This window comes from Lissotriton vulgaris, chromosome 7, assembly GCF_964263255.1.
Source record: "Lissotriton vulgaris chromosome 7, aLisVul1.2, whole genome shotgun sequence".
Lineage (NCBI taxonomy): Eukaryota > Metazoa > Chordata > Amphibia > Caudata > Salamandridae > Lissotriton > Lissotriton vulgaris.
Window position 1 is genome coordinate 1,517,842,842 of NC_141695.1, and position 22,939 is coordinate 1,517,865,780.

General features: G+C 47.9%; 2 protein-coding genes across 3 annotated transcripts in view; one reads left to right on the top strand and one right to left on the bottom strand.

The window, feature by feature from the left end:
• LOC147705914 (uncharacterized) overlaps window positions 1-22,939 on the top strand; it is a 582,839-nt gene that overhangs the window by 194,946 nt on the left and 364,954 nt on the right. The gene's annotated exons all lie outside the window — the stretch shown is intronic.
• Window positions 7,723-14,161, bottom strand: LOC147705915 (uncharacterized). 2 transcript variants are annotated; one of them, XR_015297334.1, is made up of 3 exons: window positions 10,938-11,036; window positions 10,058-10,183; window positions 7,723-8,268 (listed from the first exon to the last, which is right to left on the bottom strand). XR_015297334.1 is itself a non-coding variant. In XM_086928995.1 (2 exons), exons 1-2 carry the CDS (start codon window positions 10,194-10,196, stop codon window positions 7,871-7,873), a joined length of 537 nt encoding a protein of 178 aa, XP_086785121.1. In that variant the 5' UTR covers window positions 10,197-14,161; the 3' UTR covers window positions 7,723-7,870. The 2 variants fall into 2 exon arrangements, 1 of the variants encoding a protein (XP_086785121.1); XM_086928995.1 differs by having other exon boundaries at window positions 10,058-14,161.

The window sequence follows — 22,939 nt, forward strand, 5'->3', positions numbered from 1 at the left end:
CCTGTCCAATGGTTTCCGCACCTAGAGGCGGTCAAGAAAGCCGGAATTGCACGTAATGAAAACGTTGATTTGTCATCTGCTGATGACGAGGAGGTAGAAGAAGACGATCCAAACACTTCACTTACACCCAGTTCCCATGTCAGCAGCACACCCCATGGGAGCCACACTAAGAGTGTGGGAGAGAGTGAGACATCAATGCGGAAAAGTTCATCAGCGAGCGTAACTGGGTCGAAGAGATCATCATCCCGTAAATCATTGGTCCAGGGCAACATTAAAAAGATGTTGTTTACAGAAGCGCAATATGAACGCAACCACCCAATGACCCGTCTGTATAACACTAAGCTGGCTAAAATGCTAGCTCTGGACCTTCTCCCTTTTTCTTTTGTCGAAGGGGTTGGTTTTCTAGAATTAGTGACAGCGCTCTGCCCTAAATGGAAGGTTCCTAGCCGGTTCTATTTTGCCCGAGTTGCGGTTCCAGCACTACATGAAGATGTTCTGAAGGCGATTGGGGCAGCTTTGCAGAAGAGTGCTGTTCACACTATACATCTGACAACAGACATGTGGAGCAGTGGCGCAGGCGCTGATTACATGTGCATCACTGCACACTGGGTCTCTTTTTCAGGGGCTAAAGCAAAGCTAAACTCAGGTGTTGACACTAACATTGTTTTTAAAGGTGCTCGGAAACATGCAACACTAGCCATGTTTGGTTTGGAGAAACGTCACACAGCAGAAAACATTTTGGATGTCTTTAACACAAAGGTCCTTAACTGTCTGTCCCCACTAAAACGCAAGGTTGGTTATGTTTCCACGGACAATGGCTCCAATATAGTTAAGGCCATGAGGGACGGTTACTATTTCAGAGTGCCGTGTTTGGCGCACTGTATAAACCTGGTTGTCCAAAAATTCTTGGGTAATAAACTCAGTGCAGCGTCCAGTGTATTGGAGAACTGCCGAAAAATTTGCAAGCATTTCAGGCATTCTTTTAAGGCCCGCAAGCAGCTGAGGAGCATGCTATATCAATGTCAAATGCCAGTGAAAGCACTCATCCAGGAGGTGGTAACACGTTGGAACTCAACCTTCTACATGCTTGAGCGTCTGTATGAGCAGTATACGCAACTCGATCAATATTTCTTGAAAGAGGGTATAGAGGAGCTGAGGATGGGTGGGCCGCAATGGAACATAGTTGAAAGCCTAACACGCATGCTTCGTCCTTTTGAGGTCTTCACGCGTGCAGTCAGCAAGGAGGACTCTAATTTGGGAAAAGCTATCCCATTGTTGTACATGCTGGAGGACCAACTGAAGGAGGTGTGTTCTGTGTTTCGAAAAGATGACAAAAAGAAAGACTCTTCTTTGCTTCTGGCTGAGCAATTATTAGAGCTCCTACAAGGTGATGAACGTCTTCAAAAGATCCACTCAGAACAGCATTACATTTGTGCTACTATTCTGGATCCACGCTACAAAAAGGCGCTGGCAGGCAGAGCATTCTTTTCTTTTGCTGATGAAGATGTTACAAAGTACAAACGTTGGCTAGCCTTGTCAGCCAAGAAGTTTGAAACAGAACGGCTGGAAATTGAAGGAAATGGCAGTACATCAGCAGGCCATCCCCAGTCAAAACAATCCACTTCTGCACCTGTGGCTGTGGCACAAGTGACCTCTCAGCCGTTAAAGACACCGGCAACCGCATCATCTGCACGAAAGACAGCAGAAACATTGGAGGCTGAAGAGGATTGGCTAGCTCTGCGTGGGTTTGGTTCTCAAAAGGCCAGAGGCACAGCAAGAGCTACGCAAAGTGGAGGAACCTTGGAGGAGGACCTTGAGTCGATGGTGAAGGACTATCTGAATGACTCCACAGAGGTCTATGTTAATTCTGACCCATTGGCGTATTGGCATGGGAAAAAAGAATTGTGGCCACAGCTCACCAACCTGGCTTTAAACTACTTGTCTTGCCCACTCGCAAGTGTGTCTTCTGAACGGGTTTTCAGTGCGGCTGGTGGGATTGTAACTCCCAAACGGAGCCGCCTCTCGCCCAAAAATGTGGAGAGGTTAACAATGATCAAGATGAATCAGCACCTCATACCACCAGATATAAGAGTACGAGAGAGCGTGCCGGATGAAGAGGAGGTGGCCAGCACCATAGATGAGGGAATTTCTACTCTGTCAGGTGGCACTGACCTCACCCGGGCTGAATTCGCAGAGTATGATGACGAAGCCTTATTCTTATTCCTGGACCGTGATTCCGACTTCGAGCCCTGAAAATGAGACAACGAATCAATAACTTTCTTTTTCATCCTTATTCACTTTTATTCCTGTGTGTCTGTCTTTCTTTGTTGTGCACAGTTAATATAATTCAAACTTTAATCAGATTATCACAAAGACAAGCCCATCAGCAGAACTGTCTTCACTTGTTTGCTAATTTATTTGAAGGTGCCGCAGTCTGCATTCCTCAGGTTCACAAGTTCAGAAGAACATGCTCCTCTATCCTCCTCCTCCAGACTCCTATTTCCATCAAAGCAGAGGGCTGGTTTACGCCCAATGAAGAAAGACTCAGCACTTGTGGGGGTGTTGTTCTACCTCTTTGCAGGTGAGTTGACGGGTCTGGGGCCATTGCTGGGAAGCACTAAAAGTGGTTTGTGCCAAATCCGAGGCGGAAATTTTTTTGTGTTTTTGATGACTTGCTTGCCTTTGAGGTGCTCTTAGGGGGGGTTCCGTCTGTTTGTGAGTGAGTTTCATGGTCTGAGAGCATTGCTGGGACACTCTAATCTTGATTGCATTTGCTTTTCAGGAAATCCGTCGTGCCAACCCCGACTTATGGCCTAGCTACGCAGCGTGTTTGGACCGAAGGCCCAGAAATATTGCAAGTATGAGATTTTGCTTTTGGCCTGTTTGGGGGTGTTATGCTTCTTGGCGGGTGGGTTGCCGGGTCTTGGGGCATTCCTGGGAAGGTCTAATACCGGGTAGAAGTGGTTGGGACAAAATCCAGGCCGATTTTTTTTGGGCTATTTCAGACATTTTGCTCTATGTAGCGTTTTCGGGGGCCTGTTTGGGGGGCTTGCTGGTGTTTGCGGGTGAGTTTCGTGGTCTGGGAGCACTGCTGGGACACTCTAATCTTGATTGCATTTGCTTTTCAGGAAATCCGTCGTGCCAACCCCGACTTATGGCCTAGCTACGCAGCGCGTTTGGACCGAAGGCCCAGAAATATTGCAAGTATGAGATTTTGCTTTTGGCCTGTTTGGGGGTGTTATGCTTCTTGGCGGGTGGGTTGCCGGGTCTTGGGGCATTCCTGGGAAGGTCTAATACCGGGTAGAAGTGGTTGGGACAAAATCCAGGCCGATTTTTTTTTGGGCTATTTCTGACATTTTGCTCTATGTAGCGTTTTCGGGGGCCTGTTTGGGGGGCTTCCTGGTGTTTGCGGGTGAGTTTCGTGGTGTGGGAGCACTGCTGGCTATATATACTTTACTTTGCAAGAGGTTTGAAGCAAATCCATGGTGGCTGAGGGGACTTAGGGCCTAGCTGCAGAGCGCGCGCGGAGTGATTTGGGAAATTTGTGAAAAAGTGACTAAGTCCCCATTTTTGTACTTTTGCTCTTTGGCTGTTTGGGGGTCTTCTACTCGTTTTCTCCTGGGTTGACGGCTCTGGGGCCATTGCTGGGAAGCTCTAATACCGGATAAAAGTGTTTTGGACCAAATCCCAGGCGGAATTTTTTTTGTGTTTTTGATGACTTGCTTGCCTTTGAGGTGCTCTTAGGGGGGGTTCCGTCTGTTTGCGGGTGAGTTTCGTGGTCTGGGAGCACTGCTGGGACACTCTAATCTTGATTGCATTTGCTTTTCAGGAAATCCGTCGTGCCAACCCCGACTTATGGCCTAGCTACGCAGCGCGTTTGGACCGAAGGCCCAGAAATATTGCAAGTATGAGATTTTGCTTTTGGCCTGTTTGGGGGTGTTATGCTTCTTGGCGGGTGGGTTGCCGGGTCTTGGGGCATTCCTGGGAAGGTCTAATACCGGGTAGAAGTGGTTGGGACAAAATCCAGGCCGATTTTTTTTTGGGCTATTTCAGACATTTTGCTCTATGTAGCGTTTTCGGGGGCCTGTTTGGGGGGCTTCCTGGTGTTTGCGGGTGAGTTTCGTGGTCTGGGAGCACTGCTGGGACACTCTAATCTTGATTGCATTTGCTTTTCAGGAAATCCGTCGTGCCAACCCCGACTTATGGCCTAGCTACGCAGCGCGTTTGGACCGAAGGCCCAGAAATATTGCAAGTATGAGATTTTGCTTTTGGCCTGTTTGGGGGTGTTATGCTTCTTGGCGGGTGGGTTGCCGGGTCTTGGGGCATTCCTGGGAAGGTCTAATACCGGGTAGAAGTGGTTGGGACAAAATCCAGGCCGATTTTTTTTGGGCTATTTCAGACATTTTGCTCTATGTAGCGTTTTCGGGGGCCTGTTTGGGGGGCTTGCTGGTGTTTGCGGGTGAGTTTCGTGGTCTGGGAGCACTGCTGGGACACTCTAATCTTGATTGCATTTGCTTTTCAGGAAATCCGTCGTGCCAACCCCGACTTATGGCCTAGCTACGCAGCGCGTTTGGACCGAAGGCCCAGAAATATTGCAAGTATGAGATTTTGCTTTTGGCCTGTTTGGGGGTGTTATGCTTCTTGGCGGGTGGGTTGCCGGGTCTTGGGGCATTCCTGGGAAGGTCTAATACCGGGTAGAAGTGGTTGGGACAAAATCCAGGCCGATTTTTTTTGGGCTATTTCAGACATTTTGCTCTATGTAGCGTTTTCGGGGGCCTGTTTGGGGGGCTTGCTGGTGTTTGCGGGTGAGTTTCGTGGTGTGGGAGCACTGCTGGCTATATATACTTTACTTTGCAAGAGGTTTGAAGCAAATCCATGGTGGCTGAGGGGACTTAGGGCCTAGCTGCAGAGCGCGCGCGGAGTGATTTGGGAAATTTGTGAAAAAGTGACTAAGTCCCCATTTTTGTACTTTTGCTCTTTGGCTGTTTGGGGGTCTTCTACTCGTTTTCTCCTGGGTTGACGGCTCTGGGGCCATTGCTGGGAAGCTCTAATACCGGATAAAAGTGTTTTGGACCAAATCCCAGGCGGAATTTTTTTTGTGTTTTTGATGACTTGCTTGCCTTTGAGGTGCTCTTAGGGGGGGTTCCGTCTGTTTGCGGGTGAGTTTCGTGGTCTGGGAGCACTGCTGGGACACTCTAATCTTGATTGCATTTGCTTTTCAGGAAATCCGTCGTGCCAACCCCGACTTATGGCCTAGCTACGCAGCGCGTTTGGACCGAAGGCCCAGAAATATTGCAAGTATGAGATTTTGCTTTTGGCCTGTTTGGGGGTGTTATGCTTCTTGGCGGGTGGGTTGCCGGGTCTTGGGGCATTCCTGGGAAGGTCTAATACCGGGTAGAAGTGGTTGGGACAAAATCCGGCGGGAAAGCCTTTAGTTTTGGCACTTTTTGTAACTTAGGGTTCGTTAGGGTTAGCCCTAGCAGCAGGATTGCATGTGTATCGGGGTGTTCTAGATTTTTCAAACTGAGTTCTGGGGTCTTAGAGCACTCGTGAGAATGTGTAATTTTGGTTGCAAGTCATTTGAAGAAAATCCATGGTGGGAAAGGGGGGATTTGGCATAGTTAAAGAAAGCCTTTGCCACTATTCTTAACTTAGGGTTCGTTAGGGTTAGCAGTATTTCTATTGCATGTGTTTGAGTGGGGGGGATTTCGAGTCTTGGAGCGATGCTGGCTATGGCTACTTTTGCTTGGTTGCTTGCAAGTGGTTTGAATACAATCCACGGGGGGTAATGGGTAATTAGGGTACTTCGGCCTACTTTTACTTTCAAAGTAAGTTTTGTCTCCAGTTTTCTGCTAGGCCTCGTTTTTTGGGTGGGAGCACTGCTAGGAAGATCTATTTTTGTTCTAAAACACAGTTTACAGTACACCTAGCTTGAGGGGCAAGATCCGCTACATTAATTTGCCCATACTTACTTATCCTTCAAAAGGTGACTCAGAGTACGCACTTTCAAAAACATTGTACTGTCTGTCTACTAGGAAAAACAAATTGTGACTTTTTGCACTCCACAGCCTACATACCTTATATTTATTTATCAGTGGTGTTGTAATATTATATCACTTCCTGTTTTTCGTTGAATAATTACAGGCCGGGTTTCAGTCTCTGCAATGGGGAAAAAAGGATGGAGTCAGGCTTCACAGTAGCGAGCCACAATTCAGCATCAGGCAGGCAGTGGACAGGGTGTCTTCTGGTGACCAACATCGGTGGACGAAGCGTCGGCTGCAATGGAGGAGTGCCGCTAATAGGAGGATTTTTTTTCTGCGGGCAACTTACTTACCACTTCCAACAGGACCACTACAACCACATAGATACAGTATCCCTTGCCTTTTTCTCTGACTGTGACTGCATTTCTTTGCTCTCTCTCGGCTTCTACATTGATCCCTTAACACATCACTTAGTCCACTCCACTATCTGCACCACACATAGTCATTTGTAAGTGCTCCTACGTAATTCGCAAGTCGCAGCACGCCCCAGGCCGTAGAGGACTGGGATGGCCCCAATGATGAAGCATGTCACCAAGGGGCAACCCTGGTGAGTGAGGGGACACCTAGAAAAAAAGCAATTTCTCCTTTTCTATCTACTATACCTTCTGTCAGGTTACGCAGCCCCTAAGCGCCTACCGTACTATGAAACTACATTTCCCATGAGTAGGCGGGAGACTTGCAGACTATTTAGTGAGACTATATGAGAGTACCCTTGTATGTTAGGACATCACTTCACTGATGCCTGTCTTGTCTTCTCTTACAGGTATCCTTTCCCTGCTGACCCTACCTTTACCCATCCCACATTTTTTATTTTAGTTTGTTATTTTTCTCCCTCGCCTAATGCCTCGAACACCCTGTGTTTACACTTCTGGGTGTTGGTGACATTTGGAGGTGGAACCATATTTGCATCGACTGGATCACGGGGAGTAAACGTGACACCTTCCAGACCAACCCCATTGAGTGTTGTTGTGAATGGATTTATAGTGACCAGCAAGGCTCTCGGGTATCTGGCTACAGAGACCTTATGTTGAATATAGTTATCAATAATTCCACACAGGCCCTGTACTGTCGCATTCTTTCTTTCCACAGTTGTCGATGATATATTCTTACTCTGCTTGACAAAGAACCATTGCTAATGTGAAAGAACTTCAACCGAATTAGTAGTTATACTTTACCATTTGTTAGGCTACAATGTGGCACTGCTCTACTGTACTTCTGTCACCTGCTATATTCTCAGTTGTACCGTTGAATTGCTCAGGAGGACAAACCAGATTTCATTTTCTTTTTTTTCATAGGCATGCAACTGCCACTGTGTCACACCACTACTACCACCGCTATGAGGAAATTTTATCCGACCAAGATTGCCAACGTTATTCGGTGTTTCCCGTGGAGCCAGCCCTGGGCCTAGCCCTACTTTCAAACACAAATTACAGGTAAGATAAGCGTTTGGTGGTTTGGGGGTATAATGGAGTATTAGTACGAGAGACGAGAGCCTGAAGGTAGTACTACTAAAGTCCTAGGACTCTTGGATTCACTTCACTTAGTCTGTGAGAGGCACTTAGTGTTGAAAACATTTGGGCATTTACACTTAAAGGAAGAAAATGGAACTAAACTTTCAGGAAAACAGTCAACGTTAAACCCCCACCCACCAGGCAAGCAGTAAAAAACAGGTATGCTCAGATAAAGTTTGAAAAAGTATATTTATATCCCTAACAAAATAATCTCCCGCAAGACCCTCCCTAACCCCAACGATTGTCCTTCAAAAGTCCCCAAAAACCCAACTCCCAATTCCCACCCCCCAAAAGTCTCTAAAAAAGGGGCAAGGGACACTATGGGTGGATGCTGTTAACTTTTTGGGCCAGGGCATCATGCTCCTCGCGGAGCAAGGCGAGCTCCTGCTGAAGGCGGGACACCATCAGGGTAGTGCGGCGCAGGCGTGCCTTCACTGCCTTGCAGGTGCAAGGCCTGTGAGAAGCAGCTGTTGGCCTTGCTGCTCGGCGGTGGCGTTTGCCTTTGGCAGCCCGGCTCAGTCTCGGTGGACCACTGTGCTGGGTCACGGTGGCAGCCGGTGAGGCCACGGAGGACGACGTTGTCGTTGTTGTCGACCGCACACTTTCCACGTCCTCCAGGGCCACCAGCCGCCGATATTCCGCAACAGTGGCCTCGATTCTCCGTTGCCGGGCCGCTCTAGCCAGCTCCTTCCTCCTTGTTCGTTTGGAAGGAGAACCTATATGAAGAAAGAAAGACATAGTCTGTAACCAATGCTCTTTAAGATTAACTCAATCATTCAGCAGAAATGTGTGCTGCAGTACAACTAGCAACTTGCAAGCGCATTACATAACTATTGAGGCCAGTATCTATCTAACCTCACACTTCTTCATCCTTGCTCTAACATTAGTGGGAGTTTAAGGAACAAATTCTATGAGCACTGTGGACTTCCATTGGAGTCGACTATGAAAGTACACCAGTCTTATTCTTCTTCTTGTCTCTTGTTTTGGAAAATTGGTACGTTATTTTCTGCAAGCCGGCATAATGCCAGCGCGGTAAACTTGCACCCGAGAAAAAGAGACGCACGCCATGAGGAGTGACCTAGACTTGCGTTGCCGTTGCGTTACTGTACCCGTCCAGTACATGCAGGTGGTGAATCTCTTACTTTTCTATTACGGGTGGCACTGAGAATACTCTGTTACAACTCAAGGGCTACTGCTTAATTAATTTAACTTTCACCCTACAGTGGAAATGAGTACTAGAAATGGAAAATTGAAGAAGATAAATAATCTGATTATCTATCACTTCACATGGGATGTTTTTGCTTATATATGGGATGACTTTAGGTGCTTTGCTTTTTATTGAGTGACAGGCAGTGATACATCCACACATGAATGACTGAGTACTACTAAACTTATTAAGAGAGGTAGGGAGTGGCCACCATAATAACCGGATCTATGCAGTGCTTGCAATACAAACTACTGCTACTACTTATGGTAGTATTTGGACAAAATTAAAAGTTCTTTTCCTTGCCTTTCCTACACTGGAACGGACGTGCGGGTGCAGTGTTACATGCTCTTCAAAGTTACACTTAGTTCATCCACTGACCATCTACTCTCTCTAGATCATGGGTACTCACAAACTTTCTCTCAGGGGCTACATTTACAGTGTAGTTTGTGGCCGAGGGCCGCACTGGTGGGGGCGGAGTCAGAGGGGGCGGGGCTAAAGCAAAACGATAACTTGTGACCATGAGGTTGCACACAGGTCCCTGCAGCAGATGCCCTCATCCACTGAGCCACCAGACCCAGCATTTACATACATCTCTCTCCCTCCTGCTGTCCCTCCTGCCCTCCCTCCATCTCTCTCTCCCTCCTGCCCTCCCTCTCCCTCTGTCATCTCACTGTGTGTGTGTCTATCTGTGTCAGCCTTCAGCCCGGGTTGAGACCGCTTCCTCAACGCGCACACACAGACAACAACACCAAAGTACTTAACAGGTCTTTAAAAGACCATTAACATATTATTGAGGCTTTGTTTGTTTTAGCGCCCCTGCTTCTCCACCCTGACAATCACTGCTTGCCCGGCCCCACAGAGCAGAGGCTTTGTTCTATTTCACCTCTTTGTGGCCTTGCATCTCCACTCTGCTCTGTGGGGGCCGGGGGAGCAGTGATTGTCAGAGTGGAGATGCAGGGGCGCTAACAGGTGAAATACAAAAAAGCCTCTGCTCTGTGGGGGCCGGGGGAGCAGTGATTGTCTGCAAGGTCTGCGCACCGCCAAGGAAGGCTTGCCGGGCCACCACCGGCCCGCGGGCCGTACTATGAGTACCCCTGCTCTAGATACACATATGCTATCTAAGAGTCAGATAGTAGCATGATCCAGGTATATGGACACATACAGTTTCTGTGTCACCCACCCAGGCTGTTGTCCTTCCACCCATCATTGCTTCATCATTCACCCAGCCATGCATCTCATATTCTTGCCTTCCCAGCTAGTCTTCAATCTCAATAAGTAAGGAATATATAAGAGCTTACCTCTGGCCGCCACCACCGTCTCAACTCTCACATCCGGCGCCGCCGCCTCCTCCCCTGATGATGAATTGCCCTCCGCCTCCGTGTCGAGCACCACCACCACACTGGCCCCGCCACCAGATGTTCCACCTACAAAGTACATTTAAGAATCTTAGAATAAAGCACTCACTAGTCACTAGTATTTGGTCTAGGAATGAAGACATGTGAAAACAATGTAATTTGTGACTGTCTACGTTAAAGTTAAAAAAAATGTCCCTTTTTCCAGGGAAGGTTGTCTTGCTGCACTTTTTGGCACAACTGATGAAGGCTGATTTTTTAACACGCACCATTTTTCTCCACACAGACAGAAGATGGACTTCTAACAACAAGATCAAGTTGAAACCAGGTGAGAGCTCGGCTCGACCACAAGAAATGTCTTCAATTAATCGTCAGCACTAACCACTTTTCCATTATCAGTTAAACGTTTAGTTTTATTATGACTTCATTTTAATAAATGTGTTTACTTTTAATAAAGCTTTTAAATTTAAATACAATCTGTGTTTTTTGGTCCTCCAGACTAGAGTGACTGAACGAAAGGTTTTGCAATTTTTGCAAGCATGAGTCCAGATAGAACACTTCAAAAGACATTATGGACAATCCCAGAGGACTGCACTAAGTTGATAGAGCTATTGCTGACTAGAATCATGGGAGTTTCGCCAACCGTGCAATCTTAGTTAGCTACACAGACAGACTAATAAGAATAATCTAGTAATACCACAGGGAGTCATAGTAGAGGCAGGATAAGAATTTAGATACAGTCTACAAGAAGAGCAAAGACAATTTTGAAAAAATTCAAATGAGGAACGCTAGGAAAAATAGGTACTAGTCTAAAATGAAAACTTACTGGGGCCAGCAGAGGAGCCCTCGCCTGCCCGATCCTGGCCCTGTTGATGAACAGCATCCGCCGCCTGCTGCTCCTGTGTCCTCCTCTCGCCCCTGGGGGGAGCTGACGTACAACATGAAAGAAAGAACAGAAAACATGGATGATTGTTGCTTGTCAATGTCAACCAAATCAAACATTTCAAAAGAACAATAACAAAATATTTCCGCGAAATTATATTGATTATGGTTACTTTTTATTTATTTGCGGACCTGTGACTTCGAAAGTCACGTAACTCACTAAACAAAGTACTGAAACGTTCACCTAGGACTGGCAGGCAGCAGTCCGCAGGCAAGACGCAAAGTGACAGACAAACTCCATTGTGATTTCAGTCAGATCAGTGACAACACTAACAGTTGCCTGCTACATTACCAGTCATTTAAATAGTCAAACTATCAATCCACCGCCACTATTTTTCTTATTGTCAGGGTTACAAAGGAAGGGGCAGATTTAAGCCCTTGCGGCTCTTTTGCGCCGTTCTTGCGTGACTTTTGTGACGCAGCAGCTAAACAAAAAAGGGCGCCATGGTGCGGCGTATAATATTATAACAACGTGACGCATTTGGGAGATGCATCCCGTTATAAAGCCCTGCGCCATCAGGGGGCGTTCCGGCGCAAGGGAGGGCATTCCTGCGCTGGAACACATCCTAATAGTGGCTGAGGGAAATCTACAAAATATCAATCAGTCACCTTTAGGACAATGATGCGTCACACAAACCCTGCACCTGCTTGAAGCAGACGTACGGCTTGACCCAGCATTGGGGAGATAGGGTACCCCAGAGCATTGATGGAGCTGCGCCATCGTTGCGACGCAACTCCAGCAGTAAAGCTTCGGTGACGTTTTGGGCCCATGGGGAGCCGCATTGCAAATACGGCGCACCATGTTTGGTGGTGGTAGCGGGCCGCACAATTAATGGCGCATCCCTGCTACTTTGCAGGGATGCGACGGTAATTGCAATTCTGCCCCTTAGGGGCATACTTACTTACGCGTTCTGGCGCATCTCCAGAGATGCGCCAGATCAAATGCGTCACGCAAAACTACCCTTGCGACACGGCAGATGTGCCTCATTTACAATGCGGCGCGCCCTGGCGCAAGGGTAGGCACTTGCGTGACGCATCTCGTCACGTAAGAGCGGCGCATCGCTGGAGTCACGTCGCCAACGCAATGCAACTCCAGTAATGCTCAGGGCCACCCAATACTTTACATGCTGTGTCAGTCCTTTCGCCTGCTTCGAGCAGACATAAGGAATTGAATTGACGTAGCAGCGTCGCAGAAGTGCCTGCGTTAAATCTTGTAGATTTCACGCAGGCAATTTTGCGAGGCGCACAGCCGCTGGACCGCCCACCCTGCGTACTAGGAACGCACCCATTGTGGTGCAGGCCCATGGCTTTATAACGTGACGCATCTCCCTAGATGCGTCATGCTGTAAATGACTTGCAGGGATGCGGCACGTTTACGCCGCTGTTGCGTCACGCAAGGCAACGTAAACGTGGCGCAAGGGGCTTGTAAATGTAATCTGCCCCCTAGTGTCTAGCATTACGCAGTTCTGTTAAGTACACTCATACATAATAGTTACTCAGGCCAATGAGACCACGAAATAGAAAACAAATAAGCATAGTAGCAACCCCACTGAGAAGGAGAGCAGTGCACCTGAAATGCACAGAAGATTTTGAAATATAATTTAACTACAATGTAATCGTCATCAGCGGCATTATTGGCTTGCTCCATGTAAAAAACAAATATTTGCAATACAACAACACAGAGCAGGAGAAAACATCATAGTAGTGAGTGATTAAATGCCAATGGCTACTACTACTCACCAAGCCCGGGGATCTCCAAGCCGAGCTGGTCCAGCAGGTCGCGCTCGCGGTCCAGGAGGTCCGTCCAGCGATGGGTGACCTGGCTGTAGGTGCGCTGGACCCCGTAGAGGTGGGATATGGCCCAGCACACCTTCTCCCACCGCTTCCGGCGCTCCCGCATGTTATAGCCGCCGGCCGCGATCCTGCCGCCTCCCGCGATGGTCCTGGGCAGGCGGCGCTGGACGAAGTAGACCAGCGCGCCCACTTCCTCCGGGCTGAATATCTCCCGGCGCGTCACCTGCTCCCCCCTCGATCTCACGCCTGCTGTCCTGCCACTGGGTCCAGCACTACTCCCCGCCGCCGCTGCGGCCCTCAAGTGCCTGGGCAGCTTCACGGCGCCTGGCTTGACCATGGTCTGGGCAGGTAAGGTAGGAAGAAGTAGAAAATTAAGAAAGAATAGGATAGGGAAGAAGAAAAGAAAAGAGTTTACAAAAGTAGTTTAAAAGTAAAGAAAAATAGCAGAAAAGACAAAAATATACAGCTAGGAAAAGAGAGGGATAGATAAGAAGCAAAATCGTAAAAAAAAAACTGAAAACAAGCAAAGGATGGGAAAGATATCAAGAGGATTAAACACCATGCCCAGACACAGGAAATGAATGAAAAACAAGATGGCCGGCGCCCGTTTCCGAGCGCGAAAGTCAGTTCGCGCGAGATTTTCCTCGCGATCTCGTGCGAACCTCTAGATTTCCCGCGCGATCTCGTGCGAACCTCTACTCGCAATGCGCTTACTGCGCGAGATTATACATAGCGGGCGGAAACGGAAATACGTCACGCAAACAAAATGGCCGCGCCCGTACTCGACCTTGGGGTAAATTCGCGTGTTGCGCTGCAAGCGGCTCGCGAATACTGCAAAAAAACTCGCGAAACAACAAGCCGCAAAAAAATAAAATGCTCATTCGCACGAATTGGCGGCTTCCGCGGTCGGTTTCGCACGACGCCGCGCCCCGCGAATAGCGCGAAAAAAACCGCAAAACGATTTCAGCAAAAGCAAAAGCAATGAGCAGGTGCAAAAGGTCAACCTCATGATTTGTAACGATTCTTTGTATTGCTTCCTGAGGGGGCCCTCCAGAATTCGGTTGCCTGCTTGCAACTATTGTGTGACCCTGCTCTGACCTTAACTGTATGCCACAAAGGTCCTGATTTACAGCTAAAGGAGCAGACAAGCAGGTGCCAGGCTGGAACTTTAAATTCTTTCAGTGACACATTAATTAGCCCCTAATTCATTATTGTCAGTTGGGGCAGGGCAGGTGTTGTAACTAATTTTGCAACAATGAAAGCACTTAGCAAGTGCAAAAGATCACTAATCAGGGCGCACTAAGGAAGCAGGTGCCAGCTAAAAAAATATTCTGTGACACATTAATCAGCCCCAAATTAATTCAGGTCACTTGAGGCAGGGAAGGTGTGCTTTGCTTTGCCGAAAATAATGTACACTGGACAACCAGAGGGTGTGGTGATGAAACAGAGGGTGGCATGGGTGGGCCAGAGGGTGGCATGAGTAGTCAGAGAGTGGCAGTGGTGACAGAGAGTGGCAGTGATGAAGAAGAGTGTCCCAAACAGGCTGGACATGTAGAAACAACAAGTTCGCAAAACTTGCGACCCGACAGGTAAGTTCGCAAATTGCGAAATTGTAAAAACCCTCGCGAACTGGCAGAAACACGGGCGAACACAAAAAAAAAAAAAAATCCGCAAATTCGCGGGAATTCGCGGATTTTGCGGATTGCGAATCCGCAAATCCGCAAAATTCGCGAACGCGAGATCCGCAAAATTCGCCCATGCTTACCGCTGCCTTGCGAGGTGCTACCCACCCTATAACCCCCTCAATCTCTAGGGGAGTGAAGAGGTCCTAGGCATGAGGTTCAATTGCTCTTGTAAGGTCCATCCCCACGTTCAGTTCCCCTTCTGGAGGGAGGTATAGGGTCCCAAAGTGATTTACCCAGTTTTGTGGCGGGATGTTGCACGGTCTCATAGATGCATCGGGTTTATTCCGTTTGCTTATGAGATTCCAAAAGGCCCTTGAATCCCTGATTTTACTAGCCTGGAGCAGGCCTTCCCAGAATTTGTCTTCCCACTCCCTCCTAGCAGATTTAAGGGACTTATTATAGGCCTTCCTCGCTTCCTGTATCCCACTTCGGGATTTGTGTTTAACCGCCTCGACTAACTTTGTCTTAAGGAACCTACATGTTTGGGTATACCAACCGTCGGCTGGTTTTTTAAATTCTTTGTTGCCCGACTTGTTAGGGTTTAAGGTAAACACGTTAGTTAAGGCTTCTACCAGGGAGACAAAAAGCCCACTCGCTCTACCCACCCCATCTAAAGAGGTTCCGAGGGTTGTTACCGCATGGTTTAAATGGGATTGAATTTCCCTTACCTTTGCCTCGGATAAGACCAATTTCGCCCATTTTATTCGTCTACCACAAGGGGAGACTTCAGACTCATCCGGGGGTGCGGCTACCAGGTTAATGCTGTCCTTCCGTATGGTGCGCCACCACTGGTCCATACTTAAGGAGAGTAAATTGTGGTCACTTTCAGTCGAGGGGACCACCTGCATATCCCTTACATAAGACCATAAACATACATATATTAGGAAATAATCCAGCCTAGAGGTATGTCCTGGTCTATTGTACGTGTGGGCACCCCCCCTGTCCGAGGATGTCCTCCCATTAGCTGCCCTTAAGTTGAATTCGAGGCTCAGGGAGTATATCTGGAGCGCCACTTCTGTCCACCTTCTGATCGGTGGGATTTCCAGTACCGGGATCCCCAACCTGGTATCCTCCTCGTCTTGGTCGTGGGAGACGTCTGAGCCCAAAGGCTCGAACGTACAATTCATGTCACCTGCAACCAATGTACGTGACTTACATGGGGTATTTTTTAACAAGGTCTCAAGGAGAGATATTGCAGGAGACTTTCTCCCGCCCTTGGTTCCCCGGGCATAAACATTATAGACATTTAAGACAATTCTTCCCCTTTGATCTATTAGGGTGATGTTTTGTATGTCCGGGGAACCTGTGGGAAGCTCCACTACTCTGCAATCTAGAGAAGCCGCGACCCAGATGAGAAGGGCGCCCGACGGTCGCCCTCTCCCTGTTTCCGAGACTTGCGCAGAGGAGGAATAGGAAGAAAAACCCACCCTATGGACCGGCACCAAGCTCCATGTCTCTTGGAAAAGGCACAGGGAGTGCTCATCCACCCAAGCAGTAAAATCCGGTAGAGCCAGTTTTCTTGCAATCCCTGCGACATTCCAGCTGAAAACCTTAAAAGCTAGGTCCGTCACAGCTGAAGTGCCGCTGGGCGCCAGGGTACCCCTGTCTAAGGACCTCCTCAAAGGTATCTGAGGGGAACAGGGATCTTGTGGGGTGGCTATAGGGACTCCTATCCCGCTTGCAGGGTTTGTCTGGGTGAGTGGCACTCCTGCTGGTTCTACTCTGCTCCCAATTTCCAGTCAGTAAGGCCCTGGTGCCCACAATTGGTTCTCCCTAGTACCCCCCGAGACCCCAGCCCAGTTTTGACTAAAAATAGGGGAACTTAAACTTCCTCCAGTTGGGCTAACAATTTGCCTGGGGTAAAAATAAGAAAGATCTACCACTTTAACCCCCGGAGCCCCCATATTTTTAATGGGGGTACAGATCGATGGTACAACTCTTGGGTCTTGGAAATTTATGATTATACAATCCCCCTCCTGCGTTTTTTTCCCCTGCCCTACCCAACCCACTCTGCGGACACTTAGAATGATACCATCCACACCCAGTGGGATTGGCTTATTTGCCTTCAGCCAGTGGATACACTTGTTCTTAAGTGATTGGTGGTTTTCCAACTGGCCTTCCTTTAAAGGGGGCACATTAACCATGACAGCAACAAAAGGTTGACAGTCTGGTGGGAGGTTTACTGGTGGGATCCGTCGTACTGGATTACTGGGGACCGGTAAGGCGGTAGATGGGGCAGTAGGTTGGGATACAGACCTAGGGGCTTTCCCTGTCGCTAACCCGTTGGATTTGCTGCGTGCCCCTTGTTTTTGGGAATCTTCCATTTTGCCACTAGCTATCTGTGGCTGCTTTTGTAAAAGAGGCTTGGGCTTATTTTTGTCAGGCTCTAAGTGTGTTGATGGTCCCTTGTATTTTGGCCCTGCTTTGGGACGGGGAGGAGATTTGAGAGCTGGAATTAATGGACTATTAGGAACAGCTTTGTTTGAACATATAGGGGGCTTAGGGTCTCTCTGAGATGGTGGTTCATTCCCCTTTGCACCCAAGTCCTTTTTTTCAGTCACTCTGGTTATTTGTTTAAATGTTGTTTTGAGTGAGTGAAACCCATCAAGGGTTGATTGCTCTAATTTGTCTATCCTCTCTCCTAGACCGTTGACTTGTGTTAGTAACGGTTTCAGGAGGCTATATACCTTCTCAATGATATTTTCAACTGTTAGTGGGTCAGAAGCCTTAGAGAACTTGGCAGTGTTGGCGTCTGGGTAAAGCCCCTTGGGAGAGATCAGAACATCCCCTTCTATGTCCATTTCATTCACTATAGGCGTACCCCTTATGGTTCTCATTCCAGATCCAGAAGGTTTTCTTACTCTTTGGTAAAGAGCGGCCTGTCTCACTAGCCTACCCTTTTTGCGTTTTCGTGGCTTTTTGCTTAAGGGCCTATTCTCCTGCCTAGTGTCTGGAGTTTGTGTGTTTGGGGAAGCCCTAACTGACTCCCCTTCTGATATAACTATGGAGGGAGTGAGCGGTATTGGAGGCTCAGGGTCACTGATGGCTTCACTTGGAAGATTAGGTGATAATGGTGTGAACAGCTTACTAGGGCCATCGTCTTCCACTGTAACTATAGGGAGAAGAGCGTCCAGATTTTCCAGCCTATCTATGTTTTGCTCTATACCAGCCAACTGGGGGAGGTCTGTGAAAACACCAGGCACACTAGGTGGGGAAACAGATTGAGCCCGGACACTGGCCGGTGTAAGCGACTGGGCGGCAACCCCCAAGGATGACCGTCTTGAGGGGAGGTAAACCTCAGATAAGCGCCGTTCAGACATCGCAATCTCCTTTTCAATCACCGCCGCCACCCTGGTGATGAAGCGGTCCATGGTTCCTATAACCGGGCTCGCGGCATTTGAGCCCCTTTCGCCTTCGCTCCTAAGAAGCTTTCCAGAACGGGTAGACATGGTTTCGGGAGACAGAGCGGGAACACACACCGGGCGTATGTACTCACTGCTGGTACAAAGGAAAGGGACGTGGCCCAGCCCAGCCTAGACAGCCCCTGACTGCCACAGACTGCCCGCCCTTAGCTCGGGCTTCGCTCGGCGTCCCGCTCGCGTCCCGCGGAGCGCCTAACAGAGCGTTAATCTGAGAGCGTTGCAGGCAGGGGGCGTGGCTGGTGGTGGGCGCGTCCGCTCGCGCAGCTGTGAGAGCAGGGACTCCTGGATCTTCGAGTCCCTGCTACAACGCCAACTCCAGTTCGATGGTTCCCCCAGCGCCTCCTGGAGTCCAGCGCCTAGAAGCAGCTTTCACCTTCCCTGGATCCGCAAAGCGGCACCCGCGGAGCGGGTGCGGCGAGGGGCAGCGGCAGGGACACAGAGGTCAATCCCAGGCTTGGTGTGGCGTGCAAAGGCTCCCCAACACACCGCAACTCCACTTCAGCTCACAGGTAGGGTCTTAGTGCCATGTGAAGTCAAGAATCCTCTCTCTGCCTAGAGGTGCCCAAAATTATGGGCCACCCCGAAGGCATACTGACTGTCAGTGTAAATATTGACAGTTCCTTCACTCAATTCTCATGCTCGCAGAGGAGCTTTCAGCTTAGCAGCTTGCACTGATTGGTAAGGACCACTTAATGTCTCAACTACAGAGCTCAACGTGGTAATGGCATATGCTGCTGTAGTGGTGCCATATGACAATTTGACAATTTGAAACAAGAGCCCCCATAGCCCCCATAGTTCCCCTAGCGGGTCAGATAAGGGAACATCAGTCAAGTCTACTCGTCCTTTAGTCTCTTCTTCCCTACGAAACAGACAATCATAGGAATCTGTGTCCTCATTTTCTCGAGGGAGTGGTAGTAACGTGGCAGTGTTCAGAATGGCACTTATTTTGATAGTAATATGAGGTGCAAATAGAGTCAATTCGTAGCCGGTGAGACGAGCACTGGTAAGGTGCTGTGTCTTTGGCTTGTTCAAAAGTACATCCACAGCATGGGGTACCATTACTATGAGATCATGATTTAGAACGAGCCCTGCTGTTTGTCGATTAAAGAACCGCCGCAGCCGAAGGGCTCTCAAACAACTCCGGAGGGCTCTGGCGACAGGGTCAAGCGTTGCAGAAAAATAAGCACACAGCCTCTGCTTACCTCCAATGGCTTGTGTTAACACTGAGTGTGCACATCCAGTCGCTTCATGTACGTACAACACAAAGGGTTTCTTATAATCAGGCGTGCCAAGCACAGGTGCAGAGCAAAGGGCAACTTTTATTTGTTCAAAAGCATGCTGACATTCATGCGTCCAGGGCAACGGTTCATGCACCTCTATAGTTGTTAGGTGAATCAAGGGCTGTATTAATAAAGAATAAGTGGCTATCCAGTGTCGACAATACGAGCACGCACATCCCTCTGTGTCACAGGGACAGGCATCTTAACTATTGCATCAACTCGTTCAGGTGTTAGCCTCCGACACTCCTTCGACAGCAGGTGACCTAAATAGGTGACCTGCTGTTGACTATATTGGAATTTAGAACGGGGCACTTTATCTCCTTTGTTTGCCAAATGCTTCATTAATTTAACAGTAGCCCCCGGACAACCCTCTTCGGTATCGGAGGCAATCAGAATGTCATCCACATACTGCAATAATACATTACCTGCAGGGAGAGAGAGAGAGTCCAATTGACTTTTTAAAGCCTGGATATCAATACTGGGACTTTCAGTATACCACTGAGGAGCTCTACAGAATTGGAAGCTCCTACAAGCTAGAGCAAATCCTAAAAGATATCTACTAGCTGGATGAATAGGAATCCTAAAGGAAGCATTTTTCTAATCCATCATAGAAAAGAATTTGGCTGTGGAAGGAATCATTGTCAAAAGGACAGTAATATCTGGGACGACCGGTAACTGGGGAACTACTATTTTATCAATTTCCCGCAGGTCAATTCACAAAACGATTGACATCAGGATGTGCAACAGGGGAATCCAAAGGTGCCTTCTTAAGAATAGGAAGAATGGGGCTATTGCATACATTCACAACTGTCTCCTGAACCACCCCTGATTTGATCAAGTCCTGTTTAACCACATGGCTGCTAGGCGTTTTCCCGTCCTGCGCTAAAAACAACAAAATCCCATAAATCATGACGAGCTGGCCTTGTCATCCGCGCACAGCAGGTAAGCGCCATGACGAGCCCAGCTCGTCATTAGCTTCGAAGGGGTTAATTTGCATCAAAGCCTGTTCCCCAGCTTGTGATATTTTGTACTGGGGAATACGAGGGAGAACAGCATTGTCCTTAACCTTTATAGAAACTGGCATTATCTGCAACAACCCCACATCTGCGTTCTCTGTGGCCCATAATGATGACAGCACATCCTTATTCAAGAGGAAGGGGTGCATCCTTCGCCAAATACTGTTTTGCACTAATCACATTTCGTCCAAGAGATGTATAAACAGCATCTGAGGAACAATAAATGGTAGCATGTAGCTTTTTCAACAAATCCAATCCCAATAGAATTTCCCTACAATTCAGCGTCAACAAAAATAGGGAGTCTACATTAGAAGGACCAACAGCTTGCAAGAGGGTTCGAAATGGGGCTCACAACCGATACACCTGATAAACCTACCAAAACATTATTACGGCCAGATAGGGCTGCCACAGGGACCAGCGAAAGAGAAACAGAGCTATTCATTGCACCTGTATCCACCAAAATATTTTGTGCCGAACCACGCAAATCTGCTGTGACATAAGGACCACGCTGATATACAGGACTTAGGACACTGTCCCTTTCCCTGTCACTGGCTAGCCTAGCCAAAGGACATCCCTGAAGCTTCATTCATATCATAATCATCATGATAGTACTGCCTTCCCCGTGGGCCATCAAAATAGTTGTTATCAGAATGACCTCCCGAAGATGCACCTACTTGAACCTCATCCTGATCAAACTCAACACAGCTCCTTCCACTCGAACCTCGCCCTCAAGGTACTGCAACTTTCTGCAACAAATGCAGACACTCACTTCACCAATGTCCCTTCTTTTTGCAATACACACACTGATTAGGCCCTAAGGGTGCCCCACCTCTACAGGCAGCCCGCTATCTCTGACCTCGACCTGTCCTCATCCCCTTCTGAACCCTCTTGCAACCTGTTGCAGTAATACCCTTGTTTTCAAACCTTACTCTTCTTTTCCACTTTGTCCTTTTCCTCTTTTTCTCAATGCTCGTAGTACTGAGCCATACTCAATATCACCAAAGGAGAGGAAGTAGTCCAAGTGCTCTCTGAAGCTTGCAACCAAGCCACAATCTCTGGAAGCAAGTTCAAGACAAACCTGCTAAAAAACAAGCAAACACCACCTTCAAATGACAAAACCTGCCCACTGAAATCCAAGAACACCCCTTAAAATAAAGTACAAAAATCAAACACAGTCTCCTCTTTCTTTTTACAGCATGCCGTTAACTTATTCCAACCCGCTCGCCTAGGTGGAATAAGAGAATGTATGGAACTGAAGATAATACTTGGCAAAGCCAAAATCTCAGCACTAGGCTTTTCACCGGGCTTTTGCAACTTGTCCCATGCCTTAATCTCATCCCATGTGCCATCTAATTTCTCTCAGTGATCCTGCGTATGCACCTGCCTCCATATATCCATTGGCACCAACAGCCTGAAAAACATCTCAATATCTACTAGGATCATAACTGATGAGGAGGTGGCCTATGTTAACTCTTTATAATATGCTGTAGGGATTTTCCTAGGATCCGAAAACTGGCTCTTAAGAGTTAGCAAGTCGCTTCTCTTCCACGGGATATAGACTCGCTGTTCGTGAAAATGAGCCACTACCCATGGGTGAATCACATCTCCTCCCTGGTGATGCTGCTCTGGAATCTCAGGAAGAAAAATAGGATGAATCTCCCTCATCGGAAAAAGGGAACACACTAGTTGGAGTATGTGATGTAATCTTTCTTGATCACCGAGTAGCATCCTAACATTACCAAGAACTTCTGTAGGGGCCATACCAGCTGAATATACACCATCTTAAATGTCATAAATAACTTGAGGAGCTGTGCCTCCAATACACTGTTCCCACAAACTAATCAATGTAGCCGACATATGCTGAAGGGCATGCTGTTGTACAAACGGGTCAAAAATTTTCATCACATCCATATATCCTCCACACTACAAATCGGATTCCGAACCCATTGTGCTGCCTGATTTGCAGCCATCTTCTCCGCTTCACCCACATCAGACCAAATCAATGCCCGCTCCATTCACTCCCATGCCGCCACCCAATCGCCTCCATCTGACCCTCGTATCAGTGTCCCAACACTACAAAACACCACAGATGAAATACCTGGGGAAGACACAAAAGGTACAGATGCAGGTGACAGTGTCAGCAATGATTGTGTGGTGGGTGTAAGAGAAGGTGGAGAAACATGAGTGGAAACACCAGACACTGTGGGGTGCCTACAGTCACCACACTAGCAGGTTGTGAAACCGGAGGGGAGACAGATAGAGCTGGAGCCAAAGCTGTTGAATCTGCAGAAAGACCAGATTGAGACGGTGGGAGGACTGAGACGATAGAACAGCAGGATATATTGTCTGCGGGGCATAGGGAGGTGGGGGATGAGTTTCCAGCAGATCCTTCTCAAAAGGATCCCCACCCTCTCAAACAGCATAGGACCTATTACATTGCAATTGAAACCTCCTATCTGCACACTAAATACCTTTTTCGGTTTGCTCTTTATCATAAGCTACTACTTTCTGAACCACTGTTTGCATTGCCTTCTTCCTGGACTCCTTCTTGCCTCTGCTTAGCTTCTTCTGCCATACCTGCAAAGTATCAAACATTGACTGCCTACTTATTCTAGTAAATAATTTATCATGTAAATAATTAAATTTTTGTTAATCAAAGGTACCATCCAGTGGCCACTGAAGCTTAGTA